At 42.1% G+C, this 16,123-nt stretch overlaps 1 protein-coding gene across 2 annotated transcripts in view; it reads left to right on the top strand.

The window, feature by feature from the left end:
• Positions 1–16,123, top strand: part of PSTPIP1 (proline-serine-threonine phosphatase interacting protein 1) — a 99,469-nt gene that overhangs the window by 69,597 nt on the left and 13,749 nt on the right. For both annotated transcript variants that reach the window (XM_090029192.1, XM_090029191.1), the window contains exons 8-13: positions 2,039–2,084; positions 3,680–3,759; positions 6,645–6,743; positions 7,797–7,893; positions 11,046–11,124; positions 12,960–13,030. In XM_090029192.1, coding sequence (XP_089885318.1) covers positions 2,039–2,084; positions 3,680–3,759; positions 6,645–6,743; positions 7,797–7,893; positions 11,046–11,124; positions 12,960–13,030 — 472 coding nt within the window. The remainder of the gene's footprint in view (positions 1–2,038; positions 2,085–3,679; positions 3,760–6,644; positions 6,744–7,796; positions 7,894–11,045; positions 11,125–12,959; positions 13,031–16,123) is intronic.

Genomic DNA, 16,123 nt, shown 5'->3' with positions numbered 1-16,123 from the left:
GCATAATTATGGGAATCTTAGTTTGAACATTGCCTTGAAGGACAGAATACAGGCTTCAAGAACACTGCATTAACATGTTGTCATCACCATCTGGTACAGTAAAACCAGGAAGTACTGGGTTGTCAATAGTCTGCCCATATTTTCCATTTTAAAGAGCTGTAAAATACAGAGACATTCTACTGAGAAGTAAATTTTGCTTTCAGGGTTTTTAAGTTGCTATTGGAAACAGCCAAGAAACATAACAGTTGCAAAAATATTTTCGAAGGTTCATCGTGTTCCTTTGAATCTGGCTGCTTATCTGGGGATGTTACCTGGGGAACTGGGAGCAGAGGAGGAATTTCAACTGCCATTTCATTCTTTTTAAGGTCCTGTTCAGCAGTCACATATTGTCCCCAGTATCAATATACTGTATCAGCAGGGGGAGAAAGGCGGGGTCAGATTCTGCAAACACTTATGCAGAGGTTTAAAAGAGCCTAAGATGGAATGAGATCAGTCTTTGCAGGTTTTTCTAAGCTACAGAGCTTGATCCGATAACAAACTTAACAGACATTCAGTGTTTAGGTGGCCAAGACAGACAGAAGCCTACACTGGCCCAGGCCAGGAGTCTGGGGCCCTCATGTACACCACTACTCATGCCCAGCTGCCTGAGGCTGCTAAACCCAGCCCAGTGGCAACTCAGGCTTGACTGGCTGTTAGACACCCCCCACCACCACTGTCAGCCGCTGGGCAGCGGAAAATCTCTCCCCAGCCCCTGCCCCCAGCTCTCACAGGTGGGGTGGGGCTGAACGGATGCCAGCCTAGTGAATGAAAAGATCCTGGTGGGGACTTCCCCTTCCTCCACACTGGACAGACCCTGGCTGGGGAAGCTAGTGCCCACCTGGCCTGGTGCATTCAACCCCCTGGTCCCTGACTCTCAGGTGGGAGCTTTTATTTATTTTTTTTTTTTTTGCACTGGTCCTGGAAGCACTGTAATACCAGGTCAATGCATGGAGTGGATGCGGCACGCTCCGGTTCTACCAACCAATACCAAAAAGAATCTGCTCAATATAAACCTCCTGTGGAAGACATATCAGCGGGCCAAAAGCCCCACGAATGCGGGGAGAGGCTGCAGGGCTTGCCCAGCGTAGTCTGAAACACTACCACATGGATAAGTTAGTGCAGGAGCTGTGGAAGAGATAGGGCTGAGCAGATCCCAGCCCAAAAAGTTGGCCTGTGGGGGACTGAAGAGCCCCCAGTAGGGGGCTATCCTGCCTGGGAGGGTCTGATGCCAGGCCAGGATGGGCATGTTCCCCCCTACCCCACTTCTCCACTGCTGGGGCTTTCCTTCCCCTTGTCTTGTACAGAGGGGAGGCTAGAAGGTTCTGGGGGTGCATTCCCTTGCCCCCTCCCATCCTGCCAGGCTGACAGGTGCTGGTGGGAAGCAAAGACTTTAGTGCTTTAGCTGTGAGATACCTGGAGGAGGGGCCAGCCCTGCTCTGCTGGAGCAGACAGCACAGCCCAGGGCCACAAAGCATCCTGAGGGGCTGCAAGTTAACTTGAACCACGAAGGGATCTGGGACCGAAGTTCCATAAACTGGTTTGACCTAAATCAGTTAAGTCTGATACTACATTCATCCAAGTTTATCCCAGATCAGTTTCAGCCATTTTGAAAGCAGTTTATATGCACTGAACTTCTGTTCTGTTACAGGTTTAAACCAGTTTTGGATCACTTAACTTGGTTTATGTGTAATGTCTGTCCCTAGCCAAAAAGAGCAACTGCCAGGAAAGTGTACAAAGGCAGTACATAAGGCCAGACTCTCACATTATGTAAATTGTCAGAGTTCACTTAAGTCAACAGAGCTATAATTATTTACACCAGCTGAAGATGAGAGCTCTAGTTTTTATATAAAGTCAATACAATAATGCTTGGCTCTTAGCCAGACAGTAATTGTTGGCAAGGTTGGGCAATTAATTTTATACCGTCAGGATTGTTGACTGGTTAAAAAGAAAAAAAAAATATGGAAAAGTCTTAATTTCAGTTTTGTCTTTTTTATTTCAGAGTCAAAATAAAGCTAAACAATACAGAGATTCGGCGAACGAAGCAGGTGCTATTCTATTTGCAATTAAATGTAGAGTTTGCTTTTTAGAGGGTCCCACATCAAGCTGAATCCAACGGTGTGCTATGAAAAGTAAACCCATCCATTTGAAATGCAACTTCATAAAAACTCACCCCCATAGGCTAGTGAGGCTGCTGTTCCAGGATGCTGGGGTATGTTGACACCCCTTCCCCAGTGCTCATGGGGAGGGCTGTCCTTTGAACATAGCTTGCCTGCCCACTCCCTCTTCTACATGTCTATCCTGGAAATGAAGGGGTGAAGCCCCTCTGGAAGCATCTCCTCTTCTGCCACTCTTAAGCACTGAAAGATCTGGAAAGTGCTTGTTATGGGGATTGCTCTCAGTGCAGTTTCACTCATTTCCAGGTTTGATGAATGGGAGCAGGAGCAAATGGGCAGAGCCTGCTTGGGAATGGCTTATACCAGCAGCACTGGGAAAACAGTATAAACCTACCCACTGCCTTCTAGGAGAGGTAATCCTCTAAAAGCAGTGTACGTCATTTTTCTGTCTTTCTTGTTTTCTGGTATGCTCTTTATGCTTGCTATGTTAAGGCACAGAACAGTCTTCAACTACTCCAACTCAGATCAAGGACCATATATGTCTGTATTCAGTCATGAACAGGGATCCTGGTTTTCTCTGATAAACCCCCACCCCAATTTTCAAATTAAAAAACAGTAATATTAGTGGTTTCATTTTAATCACAGAAAAAATGTGGATTTGGGTTTACTTCTTTTTTTTTTTAAATCTGAAAATTGGAGATTTAAAAAAAAACAAAAAAACCCAAACAAACAGGATCCCTGGCCATGAACAACCATGGTAGATGACCCACCTGTGAGCCCAAATACAGTATCGGAAACACCAGGAGCTCGGCTCTGTTTCATGACTGTGAAATGAAACACATTACTCCTGTGCCACTTGGACCAGTTCGCCTGGGTTCTCCCAAGGTATCTTGTGTGTCAGGAAAATGCAATTCCATGTTACTTCAGCATGGCTAAGGTGTGTGTGACGCATCAGTAGGTCAGAGGGGTCGGTGTTGCTTCATGAAGCTACTGTGAGGTAAGCAGCCACCTTCTTGGTGAACCAGATTCTACTGCACTGTATTTTATAGGGTACAGTTTAGGGCAGGGGTAGCAAACGTATGGCATATGGAGCTGATCCATTTAGCCCACAGTGCTCCTGGTGAGGCAGTGGGGGGACATGGAATTTGGGGACTGAGCTAGCAGGGGCAAAGCCTTCCACACAATCTGGGCCCCAGGGTGCCAGTGGACATGGCCATTGACAGGGGAGGGGTGAAGGGAAGGCTCTGGCAACACACATCACTGCCACTTGGCTCGTCACCTCCCTGCTGCCACAGCTGCAGCTGCTGGCCCTGCTGCTTTCCCCACTTGTCCCACTGATGCGACCTGCAAAAAGCCCTACAGTCCAGATCCGGGCAGGTATCCAGGGCACAGAGTGAGCTTGACACCCCTGGTTTAGAGCTATATATTTCCATAATAAAACTACAGTAATACATAAGAGGATATGACGAGGCTACATTATCTTATCTCACTGGGTAACTTCCTATTTCACATGTCTCTGTTGACAGAGGGGGTGTACAAGCAGAACATAGAGCAGCTGGACAAGGCCAGGACTGAATGGGAGCAGGAACATATCAAAACCTGTGAGGTAAATATTGACCTTTATAACCCTTTGTATGCACACTTTTTATTTCACTCCACTTGTGTATCTTAGCCCAGCATCCAGTTTCAAGAGGGAAGGATTCCTTACATGCTTTGGATAGTCTGTGAATACGTGACTGCTTCAAGAATACTCTAAAGACTACCCTAGATTGAAAATGAGATTGTTATCTGACTTGCTTACTCTTTTCTCTCGCACATTGAATGCAGGAGACAAATTCTGAACTGGTGTAATTACAAAGGTATGGTTTTAAATTTCCACCAGTTGATGAACTGTTCCTGGGTATAAAATGAGATTATGCGTGTTTAATGGATGTTCCATTTCATTAGAACCAAGATAAACGTATTTCTTAACTGATCATTTTCTGACAAAATATCACCAAATCATAACTAAAATATCACAGGAAAGGATTAGTTTTAACAAATCCAATTTGAAACAATTAAAAATATTTCCAGATAGAAATTATTTTTAATTTTTAAAAGTTTTAGCTAATTTATCATTTTAAAAAGTTTAAACAGTCAAAAAACAAAACAAAACAATTTAATTTACCTGCTTATTCCCCCATTACTGGCTTATGAGAATGTTTTGAGCTTGACCTCTTGCCCCAAATCAGGGTAGAAAAAAAAATTACATTGCAGAAACTGAAAGGACATAAAGAACATTCCCCCCCCAGTCTTAGCGAGCAGCACATTTAGTAAGCATGTCTGTTATACCACTCTAAGTGAAGAGGACACCAGTCTATAGGAAGACAATTTGTGATCTACTTTAATCTCACTGAATATTTTTACATCATCCTTGCAAAATGCTATTCACTTACTAGTATGGAGTAATTTTTGCTTTGATTCAGAGGCAAGAAAAAATAGTTACACTTCCATTATCAGGAAGAGTAACTAGGTTTTGTACCTATTTTGTACATTTTCTATGACAGTCTTCAGGAAATGGTTAACATCCCTATTAGGAACATATTAGCTCTTTGAATTTGATTTTGTTCCTTTACATATTCTCTGTCTTGTATATGGGTCCATCTGTTAAAGTTCACTTTTGCTATGTTTGCTTGTTTCAAGTTTTTATTTCCACATAAATGCAGATGCCAGGAGTGGGACCTTCCAGTTCCCTGCCTTCTCCTAAACTTTCCCTGTTGGGAATCACTGGAAAGTGCCGCAGCTAAAACAGCAAATGTTCCATAGAAATGGTATCAGGTCTAAAATCTCCCCCAAGACAGATTTTCCTTTATTTCTTTTAAAAGAATCCTAAAAGATTTTCCTTTTCCTTTCTTACTTTCCCATCACCAATGTATATATGCCAGACTACAGAACCCTAACCTTCCCACAGCTGTTAGCACAAACTTATCTTTTGCAAAGGAATTACTTTATTGAATTCCTTCTCCTAAATGTGCTTATCGGTAAATGAACTATTGGCAGATTTCTGAAGAGGTTCTAAAATAAAAATGTATGGAAAGTGTGTGTCTAAGGCAGTGTCTGGTGGTGTGCATAAGTTGTTAGCTTATGCAATTTACCATGCATAGACACTATAGAGTTTTACATGTCAATTTTATGGTTCCTTATCTATAGATCCATTAAGGTTGTTCCTATTACACTATGAATGGCTTCCTCTGGCTGGCTCTTAACAGGACCTGGGGACCTGACTAGAGTTGGTCATAACCCAAAATTTCCATTCCAGTGTTTGGGAATGAAAAGTTGTGTTTCAGTTTCAATTTTTTTTATATATATTGAAAAAATATTCAAATATTTTGAAATTTCTGTCACTAGGAAGTTGACAAAGTTTTTCCATTTGGGGGGAACCTCACCTATATTAAATGGTTGTGGTTACATTTTTCAAATGTTAAATGAAGCCAATTCCCCTGACTTGCAGACCCCAAGTAGCCTCACTCTCCCTCCTTCACTCTCACTATCCACTGTCCCTGTAATGATTCCCCTCCTATTTCTCTGACCAGTTGATTTCTTCCTACCCTCATGTCGACTTCCTCATGCCTTGTGTCTCTTAAAAGACAGGGATTGTATTTACTCAATGCTTTTTCAAAACCTGAGTAATTTTTTGGTGCTGTTAACATAAGTACTAACAAATGAAGAAGCAAGCAGATGGCAAGAAGCATCTAAGCCTTTTGCACCTTGTGGAAAACAAAAAAGCACATTCTGTTGGGAAGAACAGCTCAGCTTGGAGATAATATTTATTTTTGGCTTTGTTGTAAAAACAATTATAGAAAAAAAGAGTTCATCTATATGTTTTCCCACCTGAATTCACATTCCAGCTCCCCATCTCACCTCAAAACAACAATCAGCTGAAGACATAGGAACAGATAAAATGAGAAGCAACACAAAAATCTAGTTTTACTATGTGAACATCCTTAAAAATAAAGGGGAAAAAAAAACTGGAAAAAGAGCACAAGTCAAAGATTTTCTACCTAGAAAGTTCTTCCAAACAGATACCAACTGCAGGCATCAGTAGCCACTTCTGGTGTCACCTATATTCTATATACAGCCACCATCAGGCATCGTTGCCCTTGACTCATTTACAACAGGATTCCAGTAGCATAGACAGTATGCAGAGAAATCATCTATAGATCAAAATGCTGTTCTCTTCTCCATGTACCCCTTTCCCAGCTTTTCCATGGAAAATATACCTCAGTTTACTTTAAAAAACAACAAAAACAAACAAACAAACAAAAAAATCCTGATGCAGATTTATTTTTTTAAGATTGTCCCAACAGTTGGCTGTGGCACATTTAGGAATGGTTTGCAGGTATATGAGCATAGTATAATGAAGGCCTTCTCCACAGCAAGGGCCGCTAGGTGCTACTAAAAATGTAAATAACAACCACCATGATATTTGACAGCTCTTTTTTTGGATTTCAGGCCTTTCAACTCCAGGAGTGCGACCGTATCACCATCCTCCGGAACTCCCTATGGGTTCACTGTAACCAATTCTCCATGCAGTGTGTGAAGGATGATGAGGTACAGGTTTTTCCCCAAAGAGAAAAATGTGTCCTTTAAAGTCATAATCCCATTTTATCCCTCTTCATGCTCACTGAATGCCTCCAGCAACTTTGCTGTTGCCTGGTTATGATTCTGGCCATCACAGCACACTCTCAGCCAAGGCAAAAAACCACAAGCTTTACCTCCCCACTGAACTTAAAAGGGATAGTTGAGCCTGCATAGACTCGAGAGATTCCAAACCAAGCTCCATGACAGCAACTCCCATCCCTTCTCCTTAATCTCCAGGGTCATGACTCCAATCACCAGGTTAACTTTATACACAAATGTACTAATTGTATGGTCATCCCTTGTATAGTGGGAGAAAAATGACTGATTTTATTAAAATAATGCAAATCTTTGCAGGTACATGACCTGTCAAACCCTACCCCTACTTTTAATGAAAGTCCATCCAGGAATTCTCTGTTCAGCTCAGTCAAAGTACTGAAGATCTCTCAAAACCCAAGGAAATGTTTACAGATGCCTTTGGAAACAACAGCCTCTGAAAGTTTTTAATCAATTCATTGAGTTTAAAGTCAGATGATAGTTTGAGTTCCTGTGTAACACTGGACATAAAATGTAATCAAGTTACCTTTCTATTAAGTCACACAACTATTGAGGCTCAAGTACATGTTCCAGAAAGGCAACTAGTTTTGGTCTGAAGACATCAAGAGACGGAAACACTACTTTTCTCGGTAGTTTGTTTCAAGGGTGAATCACTTTCACTGTTAAAACTGCATGCTTATTTCCAAGTCAAATTTGTTTGGCTTTAACTTCCAGCTACTGACTCTAGTTACACATTGCTCTACTAAATTAAATAGCCATTATTAAACTATCATCTTGTAAAGCTGTTGCCTGAACTCCTATGTCAAGATGTTGTTTGCAGCAGAAATAAATAGCTGTGTAACATGCAAATACTTTCCAAGTGGACAGTTGTCTTTTAAGGTGGAGAAAGAGAGATCAGGAGAGGATTCCACCTTAAAAGTTTGTCACACTAGAGGCTAGAACTTAAAATCCTTGTTCTCCATTTTGTAGCTGTATGAAGAGGTTCGGTTTAGCTTGGAAAACTGTACTGTAGAATCAGACATGGACTGCTTCATTAAGAATAAAATGACAGGAACAAAGCCACCAGGTAATTATTACCAGTGATCTTTTTGAACTAGGTAACTATTACTGTACATGTAGTCTGCATAACAGAAATTCTGTCTAACTAAATTATCCCCATTTTATAGAAGGGGAAGAACACTGACCTCACAGGGGGCCCACAGCAGGTTAAATAGCTGGTATTTGTAGAAGACTGAACTGTAGCTAGATGACATGCCGGATTTCTGGTTGCAAGGAATTTTATTTACTTTTTTATGTAAAATATAAACTTCTGGAAGGATGTGGACAGCACTGAGAGGGTCTAGAGGAGGGCCACTTGCATGATCAGGGGGCAGCAGGGCAGGCTGTACAAGGGGAGGCTGAGGGACCTGAACTTGTTCAGCCTCCACAAGAGAAGGCTGAGAGGGGATCTTGTGGCTGTCTATAAACTTACCAGGGTGGACCAGCAGGGAATGGAAGAGTTCCTGTTCCCCCGAGCACCACCAGGAGTATTTAGGAATAATGACCATAAGTTGATTGAGAGTAGGTTCAGACATCAGGAGGCACTACTTCGCAGTCCGGGCTGCTGGGATCTGGAACCAACTTTCAAGGAAAGTGGTGCTCACCCCTACCCTGGGGGTCTTCAAAAGGAGTATAGATAATCACCTAGCTGGGGTCGTTTGACCCCAGTACTCTTTCCTGCCGTGACAGGGGGTCAGACTTGATGATCTGCTCAGGTCCCTTCTCACCCTACCTACTATGAAACTATGTCCGGCTTTGTAGGAATTCAGAATGAAACCTGTTTTTTTAACTGTAAATTAAAACAAACAAAAGCAACAATTTGGGTTCCAGAAATACTGAAACAATGCATCTCTAAAACAAGATATACGTCCAGGAACTCCAGCAGCTCCTGACTGTGACGGATTCTTCTCAATATCAGTTTCCAGGGTCTGCTGTTCGGGGCAGCTCTGCCATAAGGATGGTCCCATGATGGGGACCACTATGCTTCCAGACTACTGGGACAACCAGTTTCCCTGGCTACCAATCCTGGCAATCTGTCCAGGGACTTCTGGGGTCCTGGCTCCACAGAAGGGAATCTAGAATATCTGAACTGGGGCTCCCAGTTTCCCGCAGGCAAACTGAATGTCAGGGAAGCTGTGGAGCCAGGACCTGGGGGCTCCATCTCCCTAGAAATTCATCCAAAAGCCAGGTATCTCTCTATAAGGAACTGAGGAAAATTTGTCAACCCAAGATGGTTTCTGAAAATCATTTCTGGTTTGATGAATCAGCATTTTCTGATTAAATTGTTTCATTGAAAGATATCTGACCAGCTCTGCTCTGAATAGTACTATGTTTTGCCTCCAAACACGTTGGCATGCTTTACTCATGAGAGAACCCAAAAACAGATATAATCCCAATCCTTATGGGAACTCAGTCATCAATGTTCATTCAAGTCAAAAGGTCTCACACAGAGATTTCCTATACCTGATGAAGGGTGACTGCACCCGGAAGCTTGCTAAGAACTTTTTTCCCCAACTACTCAGTTGGTCTAGTAAGAGATACCACGTCTACTCAAAAGCACCTTGCCTGCCTATGTTCTTAGTGGGGCTGTGTGAAGCTTCAGTCCCTGATTCGATTCAGCAGAGATTTGGCCCAATTCGGTGGCTGAATCTCTGAATCTGAATCGAATCAAAGGACCCTTTAATCTCTCCAAATCAATTCGGAACCCTCCACATCGATTCAGAGATATTTGGAAAGATTTGGAGATTCAGACATAAAGACAGCTTTAAATGTTTTTTCTACATACCTCTAGGTAGCAGGGGCTTGTGAGTGCTGCGATGCTGGGGTGCATGCAGTGTCCCACAGGAGCACGGGGGGGCTCCCCAGCGCGCTCAGCAGCAGACCTGGAAGTGGACTAGAAGCACTTCCGGTCCACTTCCGGGTTCACCACCGAGCATGTGGAGGGCCCCCCCTGCACTTCTGTGGGACGCTCCATCCACCCCACCATCACAGCATTCACAAGCTGTGCTGGTACCTCGAGGTACGTAGAAAAAACATTTAAAGCTGTGTATGTCCAAATCACTGATCCTTCGAATCAGCATTGAATCTTCAGATTTGGATTTGGCTGAATTGACAGTGATTCGAATCACTGTCCCCAATTCAGATCAAATCCAAAACCCACACCCCTTTGCAGATCTACACTCCTAAAACACACCCCACTATTTCTTCTTCCCCAAATCTCCCCTTGGGCATCTTGGCATTTATTATATAGAAGGAGAACCAGAGATAATCTCATGTGAGAGACAAGTACTTCTCTGTTATTAGGTAATGCTCTCTTCCTTCTTCCAAGTAAATTCTAAGCGCATGTGGATACTGGAAGCAGAGTCTTGCAAACTGACGTTTTATAAGGGTAACAGAAGGACATTTTTACCATGGTCAGGAAATCCCAAAATTTCCTAAGCATGATTTTCAAACAAGTTGAACACCCACCACACCAAACAAGTTCTGTGGGATCCACAAGTGCTCTGCATATCTGAGGAAAAATAATGAGGTTGAGATTATTTATTTTTAAAGTTTGACTTTAAAACAGCCCCAATTCTGAGCTTGACTGACGGCATAGTGGACAGTGAAAAACAGCAATACTTCTGTATTTGAGAAGAGGGAATGAATGAATAAATGAAAATAAAAAATATAAACTCTATTTGGGAAGTAAGAGTTAGGAGACTATTACTATACAGGCATTGACTAGGCAAGGCCAGCATCATAACACCTGGGGATAAGGCCAAAATAAATAAATAAATAATATCCCCAAATGTATACAGAATTTCTGAATATCTGCCAAAATTAATCATTTGAAAAACCCAATAGAGCTGAATGAGCGCTAGCCCCCAGACAAAGGATAGTCATTCTTTTCTACTAAAAGCCCCATAGGATAACTAATGTGGCACAGTTATTATGAAGTTAACTGATTTCTGGATTAGAATTTAACCATGACTTGAAATGGTGCTGACCACCGTTTCGCATTACCTGTGCTTCTTATACTCTGCTTTCTGCAAATCCTTTCACAGCATGTGATGAAGTGAGCTTCAGCCCAAGAAAGTTTGTGCTCTCCCTCTATACATATAATCTTATTTAGTCTATAAAGATGCATACCTACCGTGCCTTCTGACTACCTCTCTGATTTTTATTGTGCTATTGCAGATCCAATAGGATATGAAAATTATTATGACAGAGAACCTCTTAAAGGCAGCCCAACCCAGTCTTGTGGAATGATTAAAAAGTGAGTACCACAAATGGCCCCTTGCAGATAGAGTTACATGAATTTTAGAGCAAATCAGAATCTTACAAGTAATGAAACTTGTGTGTGGTGAAAATAATATGCACGACATACACACCAACAAACACGAACAAAGGAATTAAAAGTACAGGAGAATTAATAATTCACTTCGGTGTTTCTAGGATGCAGGGAAAAGGTCTACATTTAGAAGAATCTCCCTGGTCAGCAAACATTTCAAATTTAAAAACTGCCCAAGTCAAACTGCCCATTGGGACACTCCAGCTCCTATAGCCCACGGCTACACAAGGAAATGATGTGCCAGCCACCTCTGACTCCCTAGCCTGAACAACCAGATACTCCTTTACAGCTGAGAGCAGTCTTCAGTACGAGTCTAGAGTGGGGCTCAAACTTATAGCTCTAGAGCTGTTGCCTTAACTGCTCAGTCACTATATCTAAACCCAGCAAGTAATTAAGACTCATTTATTTCGTGAGAGAATTATGGCCAAGAATAAACTTATGTGAGGACAGGGGGAGGCCAGATAAATCTTCAGCAATAACTTCTGTCCTAAGCCTCAGTGCAGCACCATGCCAAACATCACAAATAATATAAGGCCTGGTCTACACGTATAAACATTTACTGGTATAATCCTGTTGGTTAGCGGGTCTTTTTCTCTATATTGAAATAGGCACACCAGTAAAAGGAGTAGTGTAGATACACTTACACTGGTGTAAATGTCTTATTTCAGTACAGCTTATTCCTGGCTACTGTACTGGCATAAGCACTCACATACCACTATAAAGTGTCATTCATACTACAGTATAAGCTGTACTGCTTTTACTGTTATATTTGAGTCTTTCTATTAATCTGTAAGACTACCAAAAGCTGTACAAGGCCCTGTTGGTTAGCAAGCCTGATAAATTGGAAAAGAGTACTTTAATATGTTAGATATGATGTCCAACTGAAAGTTAATGATTTCTAATACTGAATATCTTACAAATGAAAGTTGCATTTTGATTCAAACCACCAGATGCATGCCCAGTAGCTTTGTACTGGTATAGATGGGGAAAGAGAGGGTGACCAAACTTTCAAGTGAGGACTCACTTTGAATGCTTCAATTTCTGATCATTTGGGAAGCTCAGTTTTCAGAACAGGCTAAGCACTGACCATATGAAAATCGGGGCTTTACAATATCCAAGTCAGCAGTGAAAGAAATTACTAGTTTTTTTTCTAAATTCTTGACCCAGATTCCCAGCTTGGTTGGTTTCTCCCTGTCCTTAGGCCAGCTATGCTGCTGAGCACATCCAAGGACGAAAGTCAATAGTCTGATGTATCTTGACAAATTGTGATAATCACTATTCCTGAATGAAGTATTTTTTATGTTCAGTTGCATCAGCACTTCTTATTTTTTTAAAACAAAATGCAACCACTCAAATTGACTAATGAACAGACCTATCAAGTATATACAATGGGATGGTGGGTGCTTTGCCTTATGTACCTTTAGATTTTCAACTGTTCATAAAGCAAAACTTCTGTAAAAATAGTAAAAACGGATCTAGTTTATACACAATTTAGTGACTAGCAAATTCCAACAGATTTGATATATAACTTGGTTTGAGAACCTTTTAACAAAAATAGAGGTATCTAGTGCTCTACCAGTGCAAAAAAACTAGTTGCAGACCACACACACACACACACACACACACACACACACACACACTGGTGGGTGAATATAACAACCAGAATTGCAGCAGATGAGGGGTAGATTAAATTAGTCAGGGATGTGAGGAGTATACTTAATATATTTACCTTCTGTCATTGGCTTTTTTTGGCTCTACAGATTCTCTGGATTATTACATGGAAATAGCAAAAACACCAGTGAACCCATCAGTCCCACAGCCCCTCCTCTTGGTATGTTTTTCCCTCCTCAAATGCAACTTTAAAAGCATATCTGTTTAATGTCATATCAGTTCAAATCAAGCATGCACATGTTTGTTGTTTGGAGTGTAACAGGACAGTCCACGTGTTAGCTATCTAACAAGCTAGTGTCAGCGTATTAGCAAGGAATGTATGTTCTGATCCAGATCTTGGGGTGTAGAGAATGCAGTTTTTTCCTATGGGATATACAGCCTCGTGTAAAGCATGTGTGAATTGTTATCAAGACTTCTGTTGGCCCAACCTGGCACTTCTGTAAATATGAGCATCCATTCTTCTCCAGTATTATTTTTCCATACCAAATCCCATGTCACCTATGTGATTCTTTCATTAGAGGGTACTGCAGCACAGTATTTTGACAACACAGGTGATAATGGCTTGTGGCATTTGTATTGGCTTGATTTAAAACAAGACAAGGGTGTTTCACCTGCACGTCTCCCCTCAGGAACAAACTGAGACTCTGAGCAGCTTAAACAACGTACCTAAACTAGTTTCCTTTGTTGTGCGTACCTGTCCATTTGGCCACCCAGACACTGAACATGTCTCTCTGTAGGGCCTCGTGTCTGACCCCAGCCTGCAGAAAATTTTCAGGACTGTCAACGCAAGTTAGATCTGTAAGGCACCAAGCGATTTCTGTTTTCATGAATTTCAGTCACGTTCCTCTGAATAGAACTTGAATAGAAGCCAAAGGTATTCAGTTTCTCACAAAGCCAAGTCCCTAGTGCCTGTGCAACAGCACATTAAAAAGTGAACCGTTTCTGCCCCACTGTGTACATATTTATAGCAAAGCCCAGGCCTCCTCAAAGGGCTCAGTGTCTGCAGCAACCCCTTGTGTCTGAGCTTGGCATGGAAGCCCCTTGGCTCCCCTACATCTTCCCATCTATAACAGTTGTCTCTCTCCCCCTCATGGAGAGAGTTCAAACCCAACCCCAAAAGCCGCCTTGGGCTTCTTCACAATCTGGGGCCCATTAGCCCTTGGCTCATCCCTTCCTGCAGGGGTGGGGGGTTAAGGGAAGCCAGGTCAACCCTCCTGTCTACGTATCAGCTCAGGGCCTCTGTGTTAAACAGTTATGGTCTGCTGTTTTGATCCCTTTCTGCCTTCTTGAACCAGTTTCTACCTTCCCTGTTGATCAGCCTCTCGCACCACATTACTCCTCCTTTATTTCTCCAAGCCTGCAGCAAGGCAGCCTCCACTTGTGGCCTCATTCTGCCTAGGCTGCAGTAATTTTTTTAGCAACTGTTTCTAACCAGCTCCTTATTTAGAGCTGAGAAGGTGATTAACCCTTTCATTAACCCTTTCTGAATTGTTGCTGTGTGCTCTCCACATGGTCTGCTACATGCTCTCATCTCAGTTCTTCTTCTGCTCATTGCTGCCTGGGCCAGCTGGCATGAGGTGAATAACGCAAGGTAAAATTCTAGCAAAAATAAGGCAGCTTATCATTCACACCAGTCAGCAGGTTAAAGCAAAGACTACCAGGTAGTTTATTATTATTACAATGTATTACCTTCCATGGAGATCACAAATTGCCCTTTTCTACAGCAACATTTTACCTCGAGTCTTTCTTCACTGTGCAGTTAACACAACCTCTAACCTGGATTTTAGCTAAATCTGCACTTCATCATCAATACAGAAAAACCCCTGACTTGGGTCTGGAGGTGTTTTAAGCCTGAGGATAGAGATAAGAACCCAGACTCTGCTCTAGCTCTGGCTATAACCTACATTCTTTGCAATGAAGAAACAGGCTGAATTGCCTGCATTTGGATAGTCCTCTAAAGACTTTTCACAATTCCCCACAAGTTCTCCCAGAAATGACGAGGAAAGACTCTTTGAGATGGCCAGCACAAAGAACCAGGGGGTACAAATCCCCCACCCCACACTGCAACACACAAGGGCAAGAGCAGAAACAGCTAAATGAGCTGTGCTTTGCAGCGAGTAACTGCATGAAAAACATAAGTGTGCTTATATTTAAATACACACATTTATTTCTTCGGAGAAACAAGCCCTTCAAAAAATGAAACAATTCTGTTTTATTGATGAGGTTCCCCCAATAAAGCTCCCCCATGAAAAGTCCTTATCCTACATTCACATTCAAGAAAACCTCATTAAAAACATTGTCTATTAAATTACTGTCAATAGCAGCACATGCTCAGTAATGGAAACCAACTATGAAGCTGATTAAATACAGCCAACACTAACCATGGCTATAAAACAGATAGTTCATATTGGGCAAACATACCAATAGAAACCTTTTTTTTAATTTACAAAATTGTATTAAACACACACTTATCATCCTACACATACAAAGCTTCACATATTGAACACCCTTGTTTTACCAAGACTTCATATTGCAAAAACAACTACATATCAAAAACATACAACTACATTAAACCCTGAAGCAACATGCATCTACTTCCCACAAAAAAGAAGCCCTTACAGAAGTCTGTTTCTTCTTACAGAAACCCACGGAAAAACTGTTACCTCAGTAACCACCTGAAACTCTCTGCCCCTCTCAGTCGTCTCTGTTGGTTTGGTGAAACAAGTGTGTCCAGTCCTTTTTCCTCCACTTCTCCTCTGCCTCTTCCTCTCTGATATCTTCCTTGTCCCAATTGATGTAGTATTTCAGTTCGCACAGCCCCAGCTCAGGCACACACTTTCAGTGAAAGCCAATCCCTTAAATACCCAGAGGTTTCTTACTTTCTATAAAGTAGTTTGAACACATGCTAATAAAGTCCTTAATAACAGATCCTCTGGTCCGTTTGGTACGAGTCCAAATAGTACCATCTCCCGTGCTAATGACAGGTTTATTTTGGTGACACTCAGAAAGGACCGACCCTTTCCCACATCTATTTTTACATACGTTTCATAGTTTGTAGGGTTGGAAGGGACCTGAGCAGATCATCAAGTCCGACCCCCAGCATGGCAGGAAAGAGTACCGGGGTCAAACAACCCCCAGCAAGGTGATTGTCAAGCCTCATCTTAAAGACCCCCAGGGTAGGAGCCAGCACCACTAATGTGCACTCCCAAAACACATCCCACTATTTCTTCTTCCCCAAATCTCTCCCTTAGGG

This window comes from Crocodylus siamensis, chromosome 15 (assembly GCF_052110815.1).
Source record: "Crocodylus siamensis isolate JL-2025a chromosome 15, ASM5211081v1, whole genome shotgun sequence".
Taxonomy (NCBI): Eukaryota; Metazoa; Chordata; order Crocodylia; family Crocodylidae; genus Crocodylus; species Crocodylus siamensis.
Note: the sequence above shows the minus strand (reverse complement) of the source record. Positions and strands in the feature narration are given on the sequence as shown.